Source organism: Hyperolius riggenbachi, chromosome 4 (assembly GCF_040937935.1).
Source record: "Hyperolius riggenbachi isolate aHypRig1 chromosome 4, aHypRig1.pri, whole genome shotgun sequence".
Classification (NCBI taxonomy): domain Eukaryota; kingdom Metazoa; phylum Chordata; class Amphibia; order Anura; family Hyperoliidae; genus Hyperolius; species Hyperolius riggenbachi.
This window is the reverse complement of record NC_090649.1, coordinates 403,298,581-403,317,382: the sequence shown is the minus strand read 5'-3', so window position 1 is coordinate 403,317,382 and position 18,802 is coordinate 403,298,581. Positions and strand designations below refer to the sequence as shown.

The 18,802-nt window shown below is 46.2% G+C and overlaps 1 protein-coding gene across 2 annotated transcripts in view; it reads right to left on the bottom strand.

Moving 5' to 3' along the window:
* The window catches only part of ATL2 (atlastin GTPase 2), a 130,037-nt gene extending 111,739 nt beyond the window's left edge, over nt 1-18,298 (bottom strand). Inside the window, exon 1 of one of the 2 annotated variants that reach the window (XM_068232299.1) lies at nt 18,170-18,298. In XM_068232299.1, coding sequence (XP_068088400.1) covers nt 18,170-18,251 — 82 coding nt within the window. In that variant the 5' untranslated portion in view covers nt 18,252-18,298. The remainder of the gene's footprint in view (nt 1-18,169) is intronic. The other variant, XM_068232301.1, reaches the window with a different exon arrangement.
* Between the last annotated feature and the right edge of the window lie 504 nt (nt 18,299-18,802).

Below are 18,802 nucleotides of genomic sequence, written 5' to 3'. Positions count from 1 at the left end.
TGGATATTTTTCCTCAAAATAAGTCGATAAAAAAAAAAAAAAAAAAAAAAAAAAAATGCAAGTTACCAAGTCAGAAACCCCTCCATACCCCCAACTCATGGAACCTACAATCCCTTACTAAATGTAAAAAAAACTGTTCTGTTTATGTACAGCCTGGGTCTTTACAGGTCGAAATATTCTTTCAGCTGCATTAATCAATGCAGACAAAGTCTAAAATAATTACAGCGTTATTAGCTGGGTAGAGTTTTTCTTTAGCCCTTTGAACACCATTGTAAATCCATTATAATTAAGAAAGTGTCTTGGGTCCCCAGCATAACATTTTGTAAAAAAAAGTAGTATTGTGACAGAAGAAAAAAAACGTTTGATAACTAGGTGAAAGTAAAAAACAAAATGCATGTAGCCATTTTAAGTAAAAAGGGGCAAGTCATTGCAAGAATAAAAGATTCTTTGGGGAATTGCAAGGCATTAAGACAACAGATGCAGATATTGCATCAGCTGTCTCCCAAGCACAGTCAGAGATCACACCACAGAATAGAGAGAACAGAGATTTCAGCAGATGTAGAATGTGCTGAATAAAGAATGAGGCTCCAAACATTAGAAATTCTGCCAGAAGAAGGCTTGCAAGTAGTGGTCTCAAAGGACTAGTAGAAACCACTACTCAGAAAAGCTTGGAATGAGCTGAAGTATGTGCACACACTACATTTCCATCACTGAAGAAGATGATCTGGGGCAAAAATCTCCAGTCAGTATATGCATTTCCTGACAACAATTATGAACCTCTGTGCCAGATTAATAAAAGAAAACTGTAGCAAGAGGGCTATGGAGGCTGCCATATTTCCTTTTAAACCATGCACACTGCCTGGCTGTCCTGCAGATCCTCTGCCTCCTATACCTTCAGCAATAGACCCTGAACAAGCATATGTAGATCTGGTGTTTGACATGGTCAGATCTGACAAGATTAGCTGCACTTTGTCTGGTGTTATTCAGACACTACTGCAGCCAAATAGATCAGCAGGGCTTTTAGGCAACTGGTATTACTTGAAAGGAAAGAAAATAAATATGGCAGCCTCCATATCCCTCTCACTTCAGTTGTCCTTTACATGACTAACAGCCAGCATGATTCAGCACCTTAAAAACGTATAGTCCTGCTCACCAACCCCGTCCTTTCTAGAACTATCCCTGAAAACTACCACCAGCAAATGTACCAGGCAACCGTAACAAAAGCCCCATTTAAGAACCTCTGCAGTGACATATAGTGTAGTAAAATGTATTACTCAGGATACCCAATTTTGTGATACGTATCCTGGTTACAGCATCAGAAATCCTTCCTATATGTTTATTTTGCTGCCACATCCCAGTGATGTTAGCCTACGCTATGATGTCACAGCATTCTGCCAGGTGTTTCTACTTGAAGCGGAACTGAGAAATCAGTAAAAACAAAGAGTTTCACTTACATGGGACTTCACCAAGCCCCCTGCAGCCATCCTGTCCCGCACTGGTCCTCAACGAGCCTCCGTTCTCCCACCGTGATGCAGTTTTGTTACCGCCGACTTACAAGTCGACGGCAACTGTGCCTGCGCAGCCCTGGCCACTCCTATCATTCACATTCCCGTCCTGCAGGACACTATTGCGGACAGGAAGGCAAAGAACAATACCAGTGGCCAGAGCTGCACAGGCCCAGTTGCTGTCGACTTACAAGTTGGTGGTAACGAAACTGCACTGCTGCAGGAGAACGGAGACTCGATGAGGACCGGCGCGGTACAGGACAGCTGCAGGGGGCTTGGCGAAGCCCCAAATGAAACTGTTTTTACTGATTCTTCAATCCTGCTTTAACAAACATTCCACAGTGATGCGCCCTGCCAGCAGTAAAGATGTCCCATCGATGTCCCATCAATGTCGAATGTTTGTTAAAGCAGGGAACCACCATAGTGCTAAATTTAAGAATTTACATCACAATGAAGAAATATTTTACAATAGGCCAACATTAACTAAATCATTACTAAAGTAATACTTTTAAAAATAAGCAATTTTATTCAATAAATTCAATCTTTCCTGATGAATCCATTGTCTATTGAAAAGCACCAGGAAGATGCTGTGTGTGTACCATTTGAACCGCCCACGGTAACCACAGTTCACGCTCTGCATGCCCAGCTACTACTGAATACTGGATCTGGGTAGGCTTGACATCTCTTGCCAATATCAAATCTTGAAGGTAAACTTTAATAAGATAAGATTGGATTCAGTGTGCTGCATAGCATTTAGCATGGCAATACTAACATTGCAGTGAGTACACATACATATCAGGAATACAAGTGTACTAGAAAGAGAAGCTTATAAACTATACTGTTGCGTTTACAGACATGCAGGCTGATTTATGAGATGCAAAGTGAAGCGACCAAACTCAGTGCTTCATTTGATAGTGAAAACCTCATTGAACACACAGCCAACCGCTCTCGTTTTTATAAATTTGCCACGAGGAATTAAAAGTTCAAGTCAGTCTAAACCCAGCAGATAATGCTCAGAAATGCTGAAGCAGAATTGACATTCCTAAAATATCGAAACAGGTCTGATTACAAAGAAAAGAATTCAGATGTTCCTTACGATAATCTTCTGGCCAACATTCCAAGTAGCAGGAGGTAATATACTAAACAAGGTATGCAGGGAACGCAGGCCGTGTTCTCATCAAATCCACTTCAACAAAGCGCCTTTGTTTTTGGCACATCCATTCAGTGTTTAAACATGTATTGTTTATATAAAATGCCTAAAGCCTCATAAACAAGTATGAAGCATGTCACACAGCAGGGATGGGGACTCGATCCCTCTGGGACAATTCAGGACTGTATAGATGCATCACTAGTCTGAACTAGTGACGCATTGCTGCTATGCTGGGGGGGGGGGGGGGGGGAGCAATTGACCAATGCGCGAGTGACATCACGCAGAGTTGGGAGAACAATCTGTCAAATTGATCTGGCAGGCTGATTGCTGGCTGAGGCATCAGGGTCATTGGAGGCCGCTGTACACACCAGGGCTGTAAAGTCGGAGCCATTTTGGGTACCTGGAGTCAGAGGTAGGCCTGAAAGATAAATCGAATTTAAACCGAAATCGCGATCACCAAGATCACAATTTCGGAATCGCCAAAGCAACAATTTCTTGGGGAAGTTTGAAGAAGCGGCTTCAAAACTTATCCCAAGTCCCGGCATACGCGGCCCGCAGCATCGGCAGTGTTGGTCTTCTCTTGCTGTCTGCCGGCTTGTACACGGCATACTTCCTGGTTCCTGTATGTCACATGACATACAGGAAGTATACCCTGCAGGAGGCGAAATGGATAGACGGGCATCACTGGACTCGTGCTGGAAGGCATGTCCAGCACTGCCGCAGCTTGAGGGACACACACACATACATACATACATATATACATGAGAGAGAGAGAGAGAGAGAGAGAGAGAGAGAGAGAATACGTGTTTTTCCTACGTTTTATTACCCATACAGTTCTCATATTTTCTTTTGTGTAAAAATATTGTCTGTCTACAAATTCCCGAAGTACAGTTTATCTGCTCTGAAAGCTGCCATTGCATTTAATGCATAGCTACTGTATTCATATATTAAAATCAATCTAGTGATCACATCTCTGCTCTTTCTGCTTCTCAGCTCAGTTTCAGCAGTTTGCTTAAATTTACTAAATGGTGGCTGGACAGTGTACTGGTTAAGGGCTTTGCCTTTGACATGGGAGACCAGGGTTCGAATCCTGGCTAGGTCAAGTACCTATTCAGTAAGGAGTTCAAGGCAAGACTCTTGAGCGCGTCCCAGTGGCTGCAGCTCTTGAGCGCTTTGAGTCCGACAGGAGAAAAGTGCTATGCAAATGTTCGGATCATAATTATTATTAGACAAAGGAATGTAAACAAAAGATAATGTTACAACCTATCCGGATGCAGCCAGAAGCTGCCCACTGAAGCAAGGAGCTTTCCACTGCATAATAAAGTGCTGTGTTTAACTGTTTGATTGCTGTTACTTTTTTGTGGTAGTAGATTTTATGCTGTAAATCTTTTAGAGAAAAGAGAAAATGCTTGAGCTTCATACCATTTTAAAGATGGGCTATGCAATCTACTATACATGTAAACATACAGCCAAGACACGTAGTATGGAGCAGGGTGTCTGAACTGAGAGGGATATAGAGGCTGCCATATGCATTTCCTTCTAAACAATGCAGATTGTATGGTTGTCCTGCTGATCCTCTACCTATTATTTTTAGCAATAGACCCCGAACATGCATGCAGTTTAGCTGCTCTGACTTAAATGAGTTCTCCGGTACCTCCCGTGTCATCGGGAGCTTACTGCGCAGTACGACGTTTTCTCGTAATGCACCTGCGCAGTAATATCCCGATGACGCGCGCAGGAGCAAGCACACGCACAGCCGTGCAGCTGCAGTTCTATTCATCTAATTAGACGAATAATTCGATTACCTGTGGCGGGGAACGGATCATTGGAGGACGGCACAGGACATTACAGCTGCAGTGGGGCGATAGAAGCCCCAGATAAGTGTCAGTTTTAGCTTTTTTTTTGTTTTGTTTTTTTTTGTTTAGTTTATTATAGGTACCGGAGAACCCCTTAAGGGCTCTTTCAGACTTAGACGTTGCAGGGGACGTTAAGGTCATATAACGTCCCCTCGGTGCTGGCGCTACGTGTCGCCAGCACTGCGGGGGGTATAGCGGCGCGCGGGGGGGTCTGGGAGGCACACCATGGGGCAACAGAGGCTGGTGTTAGTGTGCACAACCAGCCTCTGTGCCCCACTAGCATAAGTAAATCCCACCTCGGGTTCTCTTTAAGTGTAAAGGTGCGCACACATGCGCTACTAAAGAGAATGACGGGTCTATCAGACCCTCCCGCTGGGCAGTCGTTCTCCCGACAGTAGTGCGAGTGTAGTCTATCTGCAGATGATGAGGCCGTTTCTGAACGATCCACGGATCTTTCAGAAACAGCCTTATCAGTCTGCAGACAGACTACACACGCACTACTGTCGGGAGAACGACCGCCCAGCGGAAGGGTCTGATGGATCATCATCTTTAGTAGTGCGTGTGTACGCACCTTAACCACTTAACGACCGCCTAAGTCGGCGGGTCGTTAGTGGTACAGCATGGAAACGGCCGCTCGATTGAGCGGCCTTTCCATGCCAGTTCACGGAGACTGTCTCCGTGAACAGTGTGCGAGCCGCCGATCGCGGCTCGCACGCATAATGTAAACATCCGGGGAAGAAATCCCCGCTGTTTACAACACACGGCGCTGCTGCGCAGCAGCGCTGTGACGTAGATCGGCGATCCCCGGCCTCTGATTGGCCGGGGATCGCCGGCATCTGATAGGCAGAAGCCTATCCTATCAGGCGCAGGACGGAACTCCGTCCTGCGCCACTCACAGGGTAAGGGAGAGGGAGGGAAAGCCGGGGAGGGCGGAAAGCGCTCTGGAGGGGGGCTTTGAAGAGCCCCCCCCCCCCCGGAAAGTGCGGGTAGCCGGCGGCGATCAGACCCCCCCCAGCAGGACATCCTCCTAGTGGGGAAAAAAGGGGGGGGGGGGGGGGGGGGGGAGTCTAATCGCCCTGGCCATTTCCTGATCGGTGCTGCGGGCTGGAGAGTCCACGCAGCACCGATCAGAAGAAAATACCCTGGTCCTTAAGTGGTTAAGGGCTCTAAAGTGCCCATATAATAGACTGTCACCTAGCCTGGAAACTCAAACATAATCCATTTACTTATGTGACAATTTCGTATGAGCAGCCACATTGATTTTAATTGTCAGGCTTTGGCCATAATCTTTTGATCAGAGATGTCATCGCTTTGCAATTATCGTAGGTTACACAGGGCTAACCAGATTCATAAGTCTAATGATCATTTACCTGACATCTGGGTTAATCAGATGTCATAATATATCAGATTTCTTAATCGGAATACTCTGTGCAGAGTTCTGGATCAGAAGTATATTTTTTTTTACAAAGGGAAAAAAAAAAAAAAAAAAAAAAAAAAAAAAAACATCGTCCTTTTTGAGGTAATCCACTTCACCCCCAATAAATTCTCAGAGTTAATTAGAAAGGATCATAAACAGGAATTCTTGCAAGGTCTTGCAGTACAAAACTATCAAAAATCTTTGACACAAATACAAATGGATTCACAAAAAGTCTCTGTAAGGAGCTCTTTGTCTGTATAACCAATCATCCAAAACAGGGATATAACAGTCAATAGTAGTATAGGCTTAACCTCCCTTGCGGAAAGCCCAAGCTGAGCTTGGGCTAAGCCGCCGCAGGGGATTTCTCAGGCCCTGGTGGGACGATTTGCATATTTTTTTTTGTTACACGCAGCTAGCACTTTGCTAGCTGCGTGTACAAACCGATTGCCGCCGCTCAGCGTCGATTCGCCGCTACCCCCTAGACCCCTTGCGCAGCCTGGCCAATCACCGCCAGGCAGCGCTAAGGGGTGGATCAGGACTCCCACCATGACGTGGACGACGTCATCCCGATAGTCGTTCTGAACGGGATTACCTGTTTGCTCTGATCACCGGAAGCGATCGGAAGAGGGGGGGGGGGGGGGGATGCCGCTGCACAGCAGCTATCATGTAGCTAGCGCTAGCTACATGAATTAAAATTAAAAAAAAGTGCTGCGCCGCCCCGCTGGCAATTTTATTGTAACGCCAGGGGGGTTAATGCATTCAGCAAAAATATTTAATAACCCAAAGGGAAGATAGGACAGCACTCCAATGATTCGGGGGTCAAGCGTGCAACGGATCCACTCGTGTACCATCCAGGTATATGATCCAAGACATCCAAAACAATCCAGCACCGCTCTTATCAAAAGATTTATTGGATCTTACAAAACATACATAAAAAGCTGCATAGTGGCTACGGTCCACAGTGTTCTCCCCAGAGCCTTTTAACTGGGCGGAGCGCCCGGCTGGTGGTCAGTCCCCGCCCGGCTGCTGTGATCACTATCACTAATCCCAGTCTATGGCATATTTGCCGTCCTCCACACTCATCCAGCACAGTGCGCAGCGGCTGTGGCATTGGAGCTGGCCGCTGTCACTCTGACACAATCTCCGCCCTCCTCCTCAGCTCCTGACATTACAAGCCAGCCAGACCGCGGGAGCTTTGAAGGGGTCGGGGCACACAGAAAGAGCCAAGAGAACGTGGGCTTGCTGTGTTCCCCCTCTGAGTCACTGATCTGCCCGAGTAGTGCAGAGAACGGAATTTTCTCAACACGTGCTCCAGCCTCCCCCGCTCAGAGCACATAGAGAACAGCGTGGAGCAGCGCTCGTTCATGCCGGGGAGAGCAACAGCAGGGCAGATCGTTATCTGATGGCAGTAATGGTCCCCCAGCAAAGGAATCCTTGTGACTCATCTGTCGTCTCTCAAGACAGGTATTAAAAAAACTTTACAGCCACTACTGCCTCCCTTCCCCCACTGCTCTGCCGGCGACGTTACATAGCTAGCTGTCCTGGACATCAGTCTGTAGACTTCCTGCAGTGTGCTGTGCACTCACATTTTCTTTTCTGCATTAGTTTGTTTCTCAGTCTCCCTTTTACACATTTCCCTCTGTCTCTCTCACACACTTTCTCCCTCTTTTTTTTTTTTTCTTTCCCCTTTCCCAGTCCTTTTCACACACTCTCTGTCTCTCAAAGACCATCTATCTCAATCCCAGACTCACACCTATTCCTCTTCCCTTCAGTTTGTATTCACCTTTTTCTACTCAACCCCCCTCTGTCCTCTATATACTCCTATATTTCCTGTATACAGTATGTATGTCTGCTTACCAATACTTGATTTTGTTTAAGGCCCCATTCACATCGCAGAACACAGGCGCGTTCCGTTCAGAATACAACGCACAGGAACGCACATCATGTGCATCTGTGCGTTGCTGATCCCATTCACTAAAAGTGAATGGGACAGCCGCGCGTTTTGTTAGGAAACGCGTGCAGCATGCGTTCCCGGACCGCACAGGTCCGGAACGCATGCAGTGTGAACATCAGACAGTGTAGTCTATGCACTGTCTGATGTCGTGCGTGTCGGCCTCCCGCACACGTTCCTGAAATGCGGACGGGAACGCGTGCAATGTGAACGGGGCCTAAGGGTAGAAGCCACAGCAGAAACCCCCAAACACTTTTATGTTCCTTTGTAGTGCATGTTTAGCATAGACAAACAACAAGCATGTCTACACTGGGTTTACTACTACTATGTCAGCCAAAATGATTGAGACTTTTTGAATGAGATAACAAACCAGTCTGTGGGGATGTGTGGTTTTGGCCCTAAATTAGTCACCCTGTCCACAAGCCCCTTTCTGGTATGAATCCAGCTTTGGCAGCACTTTATCAGATTGCCCATCAAAACACCACCACTCAGTGCAAGATGCTTCTTTCTCCATTAGCATCATTTAGTGTAATCCTCTACCCCTATCAGCAGTGGCTAGCATGACTACCTCACCAGGTAACAACCAGCGTGCTCCACCTACTCTTCTCCCCAGCAAGCAGCACCCAGCATGATCCTCCCTGTCCATTCTCACCTAGCAGTAGCAGACAACATCACCCTCCTTCCCCACCCATGGTGACCTTAATTTCCCACCCGGCTACTTTTTCATGCCACCCGGCTGGAAAAAAATTCTGGGGAGAACACTGGTCCACCATTTCAGACCTCTGTGGTCCTTGTTCACGCCACACAGCCAACTGTGCAAATGCAAGTTCACAGCTTATATAGTCTCACATAAAAACATGGTAACCAATCACAATCAACATGTAAATGACCGGACCTGATGGGGAACTACAGGGACTGACGGAGGTCTGAAACGGTGGACCGTAGCCACTATGCAGCTTTTTATGTATGTTTTGTAAGATCCAATAAAACAATTTTCTGATAAGAGCGGTGCTGGATCGTTTTGGATGTCTAGCAAAAATATTTAGGCAACGACACTCGTTTCGGGTGCACAATGCCCTTCGTCAGGCCACTGTATAAAACGCTTTCTACAAAAAGACAAAACAAAAAAAAATATATATTAAAAACATTAATATAATGTATAAAGAACAAATCCCAGCACCTTACATGGCGTATCCTCACTATTTCCTTTAGGGATCAAGCACAGAACATATATTAGGCTTTTCTCCTGGCGGACTCAAAGCGCCAGAGCTGCAGCCACTAAGACGCGCTCTATAGGCAGTATATTTTTAATGTTTTTAATATACATCTTTTGTTTTGTCTTTTTGTAGAAAGTGCTTTATACAGTGGCCTGACTAAGTGTATAGTGCGCCCGAAACAAGTGTGTCGTTGCCTAAATATCAGGGCTGTGGAGTCGGAAAAAATGCACTGACTCCGACTCCTAATGAATTTAAGCTGTAATTAAAAAATAGAAAATATGATAAAATGTTCTATTTCTCAGATAATAGTCATCATAAATAATTTATACATGCAGTAATAGCTGTGCTTAGTACACAAAAATGAAATAAACCAATCAAAATTAGTTACTTGTGCTGCTTCAATAAAGCAGTCCCCATATTTTTAAAGTCAGATATACACATCTGATTGTGACTGCATATATGATGTGTACACAGGAATCTCTTATATATACTAAATAACATCTATGCTGTACGTATAAAGCCTGATGTGTAACCGTGTCACTAATAGAGATAGTCAATGAGATGGAAATAATTCTGCGTGGATTATGATTTATGCAAATGTACGCATTCTCTTTGCTCATGAAATCAAATAATTTGATATGTTAAAATTTGGTTTGGCGACTACGAATTAAATGGTACCTGAGAAGGATGAAAAGAAAAGTTTTATACATACCTGGGGCTTCTTCCAGCCCCCTTCAGGCTAATCAGTCCCTCGCTTTCCACCTCCACCACCTGGATCTTCTGCTACGAGTCCTGGTAATTCAGCCAGTCAGCGCAGTCCGGCCGCATGCCGCTTCCACAGCCAGGAGCGTTCTGCACCTGCGCAACAGTGCTGCGCAGGTATAGTACGCTCCTGGCGGCGGAGTGTGTGCATGCGCACTACGCCAGACTGGCTCAAGTGTACTGCGAGGGACATGCTGGAAGCTTGGGGCTGGACAAAACTCCGCGTAAGTAGCCCTTATTTTACGTATTATTGCCTGATAACTCCTTTAAGCCCCTTACTTTTTGTGAATCCGTTTGTATTAGTGTCAAAGATTTTTGATATTTTTGTACCGCAAGACCTTGCAAGAATTCCTGTTTATGGTCCTCTCTGAATAACACGCAGAGTTCTGGATCAGCCGGAGGAAGTGCAGCTTCTGCAGTGAAAAGATTCAGTGAAAGGTGTACCTATGCTCCCAGACTATGTGTATAGCTTACATATTACAGGTGACATCACTACCCACAATGCTCTAGGAGGCAGTCCTTGAGCTTTTTCCCTAGATAGAGTCCACTGATTAAAGCGTCAGATTTGTATTTTTTTTTACTAATAATACCGTACACTTCAGAAAATATTGCCAGTGTACATAAATTATGAAGGCACACAACATGCATGCAAACTTGCATTTCAGACTTGGGTCCACTATAACTTGTTTTCTACAAATGAATTAAGAGGCATATGTAGGCTGACATATTTGGTTCCTTATAAACAATGCACATTGCCTGGCTGCCCTGCAGATCCTCTGCATCTAATACTTAGCCAAAGACCCTGAACAAGCATGCAGATCAGATGACTTATAGCGGACCTGAACTCAAAAATTCCTGTACTGTAAAAGATAAGCAACAGCATAACAAGATTTAAATAAAAACATTTGTTCCAGCTGATACAAATCCTGCAGTTTGATTCCTGCTTTCATGTTAACATCCTGTGTTTACCAATTAGCTCTCTGCTCTGGCAGGCAGATGATACAGCTAAAATGGATCATATTACAACAACTTGTGCTTAGTCACAGATGAGGGGGAATTAGACAGGCTAAACTTTAAAGGGATACTGTGGCGGAGTCGGGGGGAAAATGAGTTGAAGTTACCCGGGGCTTCGGTCCCCCACAGACATCCTGTGCCCACGCAGCCACTCCCCAATGCTCTGGCCCCACCTCTGGTTCACTTCTGGAATTTCAGACTTTAAAGTCTGAAAACCACTGCGCCTGCATTGTCGTGTCCTCACTCCTGCTGATGGCACCAGGAGCGTACTGCGCATTCCCAGTATGGTCTGTGCTTGCGCCGTGCGCTCCTGGTGACATTAGGGAAAGAGAGGACACGGCAACGCAGGTGCACTGGTTTTCAGACTTTAAAGCAGGGCTGTGGAGTCGGTCCAAAAATCCACCGACTCCGACTCCTCAGTTTAGGATTCCACCGACTCCGACTCCTCGACTCCGACTCCTCTAATTTGCATATTACAATCTTGTTGATTAACTACTTCCCGACCGCCGTATAGACAAATGGCGGCCGGGAAGTAGACGCCGCAAGGACCGCCGTATTGACAAAATGCGGCGGTCCTTGTTTGGGCATGGGCGGAGCGATCGCGTCATCCGTGACGCGATCCTCCGCCTGTCGCCGCTCACTCGCCGCAACATCCCGCCGGCCATACGGAAGCGCCGGCGGGATGTTACCCGACGATCGCCGCATACAAAGTGTATAATACACTTTGTAATGTTTACAAAGTGTATTATACAGGCTGCCTCCTGCCCTGGTGGTCCCAGTGTCCGAGGGACCACCAGGGCAGGCTGCAGCCACCCTAGTCTGCACCAAGCACACTGATTTTCTCCCCCCCCCCGCCCCAGATCGCCCACAGCACCCATCAGACCCCCCCCCCGCCCACCCCCCAGACCCCTGTTTGCACCCAATCACCCCCCTAATCACCCATCAATCACTCCCTGTCACTATCTGTCAACGCTATTTTTTTTTTTTATACCCCCCCCCCCCCTGCCCCCTCCTGATCACCCCCCCACCCCCCAGATTCTCCCCAGACCCCCCCCCCCCCATGTACTGTATGCATCTATCCCCCCTGATCACCCGTCAATCACCCGTCAATCACCCCCTGTCACTGCCACCCATCAATCAGCCCCTAACCTGCCCCTTGCGGGCAATCTGATCACCCCCCCCCACACCAATAGATCGCCCGCAGATCCGACATCAGATCACCTCCCAAATCCATTGTTTACATCTATTCTCTCCTCTAAACACACACTAATTACCCATCAATCACCCATCAATCACCACCTGTCACTTTTACCTATCAGATCAGACCCTAATCTGCCCCTTGCGGGCACCCAATCACCCGCCCACACGCTCAGATTGCCCTCAGACCCCCCCTTATCAATTCACCAGTGCATTCATTACATCTGTTCTTCCCTGTAATAACCCACTGATCACCTGTCAATCACCTGCCAATAACCTATCACCCATCAATCACCCCCTGTCACTGCCACCCATCAATCAGCCCCTAACCTGCCCCTTGCGGGCAATCTGATCACCCACACCATTAGATCGCCCGCAAACCCGCCGTCAGATTACCTCCCAAATGTATTGTTTACATCTGTTATCTTCACTAAACACCCACTAATTACCCATCAATCACCCCCTATCACTGTTACCTATCAGATCAGACCATAATCTGCCCCTTGCGGGCACCCAATCACCCGCCTACACGCTCAGATTACCCTCAGACCCCCCCCCTTATCAATTCGCCAGGGCATTATTTACATCTATCCTTCCCTGTAATAACCCACTGATCACCTGTCAATCACCTGCCAATCACCTATCACCCATCAATCACCCCCTGTCACTGCCACCCATCAATCACCCCCTGTCACTGCCACCCATCAGTCACCCGCTGTCACTGCCACCCATCAATCAGCCCCTAACTTGCCCCTTGCGGGCAATCTGATCACCCACCCACACCAATAGATCGCCCGCAGATCCGACGTCCGATCACCTCCCAAGTGCAGTGTTTACATCTGTTCTCTACCCTAAACACCCACTAATTACCCATCAATCACCCCCTGTCACTGCTACCTATCAGATTAGACCCCTATCTGCCCCTAGGGCACTCAATCACCCGCCCACACCCTCAGAATGCCCTCAGACCCCAGCCCTGATCACCTTGCCAGTGCATTGCTTGCATCTATTCCCCCCTCTAATCACACCTTGAGACACCCATCAATCACCTCCTGTCACCCCCTAGCACACCTACCCATCAGATCAGGCCCTACTTTGCCCCGTGTGGGCTCCTGATCACTCGGCCAAACCCTCAGATCCCCCTCCCGATCACCTCCCCAGTGCATTGATTGCATCTATTTTCCCCTCTAACCACCCCCTGAGACACCCATCAATCACCTCCTGTCACCCCCCTAGCACTCCTATCCATCAGATCAGGCCCAATACAACCTGTCATCTAAAAGGCCACCCTGCTTATGACCGGTTCCACAAAATTCGCCCCCTCATAGACCACCTGTCATCAAAATTTGCAGATGCTTATACCCCTGAACAGTCATTTTGAGACATTTGGTTTCCAAACTACTCACGGTTTTGGGCCCGTAAAATGCCAGGGCGGTATAGGAACCCCACAAGTGTTCCCATTTTAGAAAAAAAGACACCCCAAGGTATTCTGTTAGGTGTGTGACGAGTTCATAGAAGATTTTATTTTTTGTCAAAAGTTAGCGGAAATTGATTTTTATTGGTTTTTTTCCACAAAGTGTCACTTTCCGCTAACTTTTGACAAAAAATAAAATCTTCTATGAACTCGTCATACACCTAACAGAATACCTTGGGGTGTCTTCTTTCTAAAATGGGGTCACTTGTGGGGTTCCTATACTGCCCTGGCATTTTAGGGGCCCTAAACCGCGAGGAGTAGTCTAGAAAACAAATGCTTCAAAATGACCTGTGAATAGGACGTTGGGCCCCTTAGCGCACCTAGGCTGCAAAAAAGTGTCACACATGTGGTATCGCCGTACTCAGGAGAAGTAGTATAATGTGTTTTGGGGTGTATTTTTACACATACCCATGCTGGGTGGGAGAAATCTCTCTGTAAATGGACAATTGTGTGTAAAAAAAAAAAAAAAAATCAAAAGATTGTCATTTACAGAGATATTTCTTCCACCCAGCATGGGTATGTGTAAAAATACACCCCAAACCACAATTATACTACTTCTGAGTACGGCGGTACCACATGTGTGGCACTTTTTTACACCCTAAGTGCGCTAAGGGGCCCAAAGTCCAATGAGTAACTTTAGGATTTCACAGGTCATTTTGAGACATTTGCTTTCAAGACTACTCCTCACGGTTTAGGGCCCCTAAAATGCCAGGGCAGTATAGGAACCCCACAAATGACCCCATTTTAGAAAGAAGACACCCCAAGGTATTCTATTAGGACTATGGTGAGTTCATAGAAGATTTTATTTTTTGTCACAAGTTAGCGGAAAATGACACGGTGAAAAAAAACAATACAAATCAATTTCCGCTAACTTGTGACAAAAAAATAAAATCTTCTATTAACTCACCATACTCCTAACGGAATACCTTGGGGTGTCTTCTTTCTAAAATGGGGTCATTTGTGGGGTTCCTATACTGCCCTGGCATTTTAGGGGCCCTAAACCGTGAGGAGTCGTCTTGAAAGCAAATGTCGCAAAATGACCTGTGAAATCCTAGAAGTACTCATTGGACTTTGGGCCCCTTAGCGCGGTTAGGGTGCAAAAAAGTGCCACACATGTGGTATCGCCGTACTCAGGAGAAGTAGTATAATGTGTTTTGGGGTGTATTTTTACACATACCCATGCTGAGTGGGAGAAATCTCTCTGTAAATGGACAATTGTGTGTAAAAAAAAAAATTAACAAATTGTCATTTACAGAGATATTTCTCCCACCCAGCATGGGTATGTGTAAAAATACACCCCGAAACACATTATACTACTTCTCCTGAGTACGGCAATACCACATGTGTGGCACTTTTTTGCAGCCTAACTGCGCTAAGGGGTCCAAAGTCCAATGAGCACCTTTAGGCTTTACAGGGGTGCTTACAATTTAGCACCCCCCAAAATGTCAGGACAGTAAACACACCCCACAAATGACCCCATTTTGGAAAGTAGACCCTTCAAGGTATTCAGAGAGGGGCATGGTGAGTCCGTGGCAGATTTCATTTTTTTTTGTCGCAAGTTAGAAGAAATGGAAACTTTTTTTTTTTTTGTGACAAAGTGTCATTTTCCGCTTACTTGTGACAAAAAATAATATCTTCTATGAACTCACTATGCCTCTGAGTGAATAATTTGGGATGTCTTCTTTCCAAAATGGGGTCATTTGGGGGGTATTTATACTATCCTGGAATTCTAGCTCCTCATGAAACATGACAGGGGGTCAGAAAAGTCATCGATGCTTGAAAATGGAAAAATTCACTTTTTGCACCATAGTTTGTAAACGCTATAACTTTTACCCAAACCAATAAATATACACTGAACGGTTTTTTTTTTTAATCAAAAACATGTTTGTCCACATTTTTCGCGCTGCATGTATACAGAAATTTTACTTTATTTGAAAACCGTCAGCACAGAAAGTTAAAAAAATCATTTTTTTGCCAAAATTCATGTCTTTTTTGATGAATATAATAAAAAGTAAAAAATCGCAGGAGCAATCAAATAGCACCAAAAGAAAGCTTTATTAGTGACAAGAAAAGGAGCCAAAATTCATTTAGGTGGTAGGTTGTATGAGCGAGCAATAAACCGTGAAAGCTGCAGTGGTCTGAATGGAAAAAAAGTGGCCGGTCCTTAAGGGGTAGAAAGCCCTAGGTCCTCAAGTGGTTAAATGTAACATGAAATTCGTCTCTTAACTGCCAACGCTTAGGAATTTTACAAGACAACTGAAGTGAGAAGGATATGTAGACTACTATATTTATTCCCTTTAGACTAAAACTAGTCCTTGGTAAGAGTACTTGTAAAAGGTACAAACCGGAACAAAGAACATCTATCATGCCCTAGGCAATGTAAGTGTGGGTACATGTAAGAATGATGTGCAGGTACTCTGCAGGGGAATGAGTAGATTGTAAACAGACAACACCTCTGTGTTCAATGTGCACAGCATTCTCAGTGGATTCCCTGCAGCTCTGTGGGGAGTGCATATGTAGAGTATAGTACTACTGTGTAACAAAGTAAACCTGAGACAGATGAAATTAAAGTTTTATACGTACCTGGGGCTTCCTCCAGCCGCCTGCAGGATAATCAGTCCCTCGTTGTCCTCCTCCACCACCTGGATCTTCTGCTATGAGTCCAGGTACTTGAGCCAGTCTGGTGTAGTGCGCATGCACACACTCCGCCGCCAGGAGCATACTACACCTGTGCAGCACTATTGCGCAGGTGCAGAATGTTCCTGGCTGTGGGAGCGGCATGCGGCCGGACAGCGCTGACTGGCTGAATTACCAGGACTCATAGCAGAAGATCCGGGTGGTGGAGGACAGCGAGGGACTGATTAGCGTGAAGGGGGCTGGAGGAAGCCCCAGGTATGTATAAAACGTTACTTTTCATCCGTCTCAGTTACCCTTCAATTTGTAGTCACCAAACCAAATTTTAACAACATATCAAATTATTTGATTTCATCAGCAAAGGGAGTGCATACATTTGCATAAATCAGCATCAATGCAGAATTATTTCCATCTCATTGACCATCTCTATTAGTGACACAGCTACACATCAGGCTTTATTCTTACAGCATAGATGTTGTTTAGTATATATAAGAGATTCCTGTGTACACATCATATATACAGTCACAATCAGATATGTATATCTCTGACCTTAAAAATACGGGGACTGCTTTATTGAAGCAGCCCAAGTAACTAATTTTGATTGGTTTATTTCATTTTTGTGGACTAAGCACAGCTATTACTGTATATATACTGTATATATACACATTATTTTTAATGACTATTATCTGAGAAATAGAACATTTTATTATATTTTCTATTTTAGTTACAAATTCATTAGGAGTCGGAGCATTTTTTTCCCGACTCCGACTCCAGGCACCCAAAATTGCCCGACTCCACAGTCTGAAATTCCAGAAGTGAACCGGAGGCGGGGGCCAGAGCATCGGTGAGTGGCTGCATGGGCACAGAATACCTGCGGGGGACCATTAGAAGCCCCGGGTAACTTCAAATCATTTTCCCCCCGACCCCCCCTACAGTATCCCTTTAAATACATACAGTTTGTATTTCTAGGTTTTCCTTCTACCCTGTGCAAGAGTCGAGGTCCACTTTAAGTCTGAATGGATTAGCCCCAAGCATGTTTCCAAGGCTGTGGAGTCAGTACAAAAATCATTCAACTCTGACTGCTCAGTTCATGAAACCACCGACTCTAGGTACCCAAAATTGCTTCGCCTCCTCGACTGACTCCACAGCCCTGCTCATTTCAGGTGTGTGATTCAGAAACTTCTTCAACCAAAAAGGATGCCAGGAATAAAAGGAAATCAATATGGCAGCCTCCACACCCCTCTCTCAGTTCAGGTGTCCTATAACATCTTTGAGTTTCTGAACAGCTGGCAGGCCTGAAGACTTAGAATGCAAGTTCCAGCAAGACAAGGCTTCACGAGCACGCCTGTGAATAGGGTGTTTATTACATTAGCTTCCAACTATACACAGTGTGCATGCATTTCTTCACAGTATAGCCACTGCACTACAATAAGCAGCTTGCCATATGGAATAGCCGCAGCAACAACAACTACAGTAGCTGGTTTGAAGAGGTCCATATACAAGAGCAGCACATTAGACAAATCACAGAGCCATGTTTGCATCTGTTAGCATGCCGCCCCCTCCTCTCCTCAGCAGCCCACCCTCTAAGGAAAGTGGGGAGGGGGTGACAGGTGTGGGTCACATGGCTACACAGGCAGCCTGTCAGGATGACCGCAGGAACAGGTCATTGCACCGCTACATACACAGATCCATATATAAATGAGATATTATTGGGTCACCGCACTCAAGTCACGTGACCGAGCTGATAAGCTGACCGAGCTGATAAGCTGAACGAGCCTCCAGCAGCCGCCACTTACGCGCGCCGTTGCCGTTCGGCGCCGCAGCGGAACCAATGCCAGGGCGACGTCACGGCCGCGCAGAACCATCAGCGTGCCAGTGCCCCCCGTATATAGCCAGGAGATCCGGCCACACTGTGACAGCTCCGCACGGCGTCCCGTTCAGCAGCTGATCACAGCCACCCATCCGGCCATCCTCCGTCCAGAGCGCTCATACCTGGCGCGTCTACGTGATTCATTTCCCGGCTTCGCTTCGACTCCAGCCGAGTCCGATTTCTCAGCGATCCTCTCTCCGCCATCTTTGCTCTTGGTTTTGAAATTAACCCCGCCCCTCTCGTTGACGTCTCACCCAGTCTCCGCAGTCCTGAGAGGTGCTCCCGGGTCCTGGGACCGACCCACCAGGATAGAGAGATATGCGCATGCGTGCTCGGCGCCGCTGTCAGAGCAAGAGCAGTACACATAGCTGCTGGTGTGGTACTGAATGAACTCTTCCTTATTCCCAGTGGTGTTATCTGTCCACTGATGCGCTATGTTCCGTGTACTTCTAGCTTTTTTCTGAACGGGTCCATTACTCTGGAGAAAAGCAAACGCTTAGGTTGCGTCTGTATGATTTATAGGTCATGGCTGGGTAGGAGGATAGGCTTCTGCTCTATATAAAATGATAACAGGTGAAGCACCTTGCGGGACGGGCACACTAGGACGAGTTTGAGCACGTTTTTGAAGCCCTGACAATCACAGCAGGATTGTGTTGTGTATCTTATTGCTATCACCTGTATTGTTGTATCCATTATTACCTGTATTGTTCTGTCACCCCTGTTATCATTGCATAGCCCCCAACCGTCCCGAATCC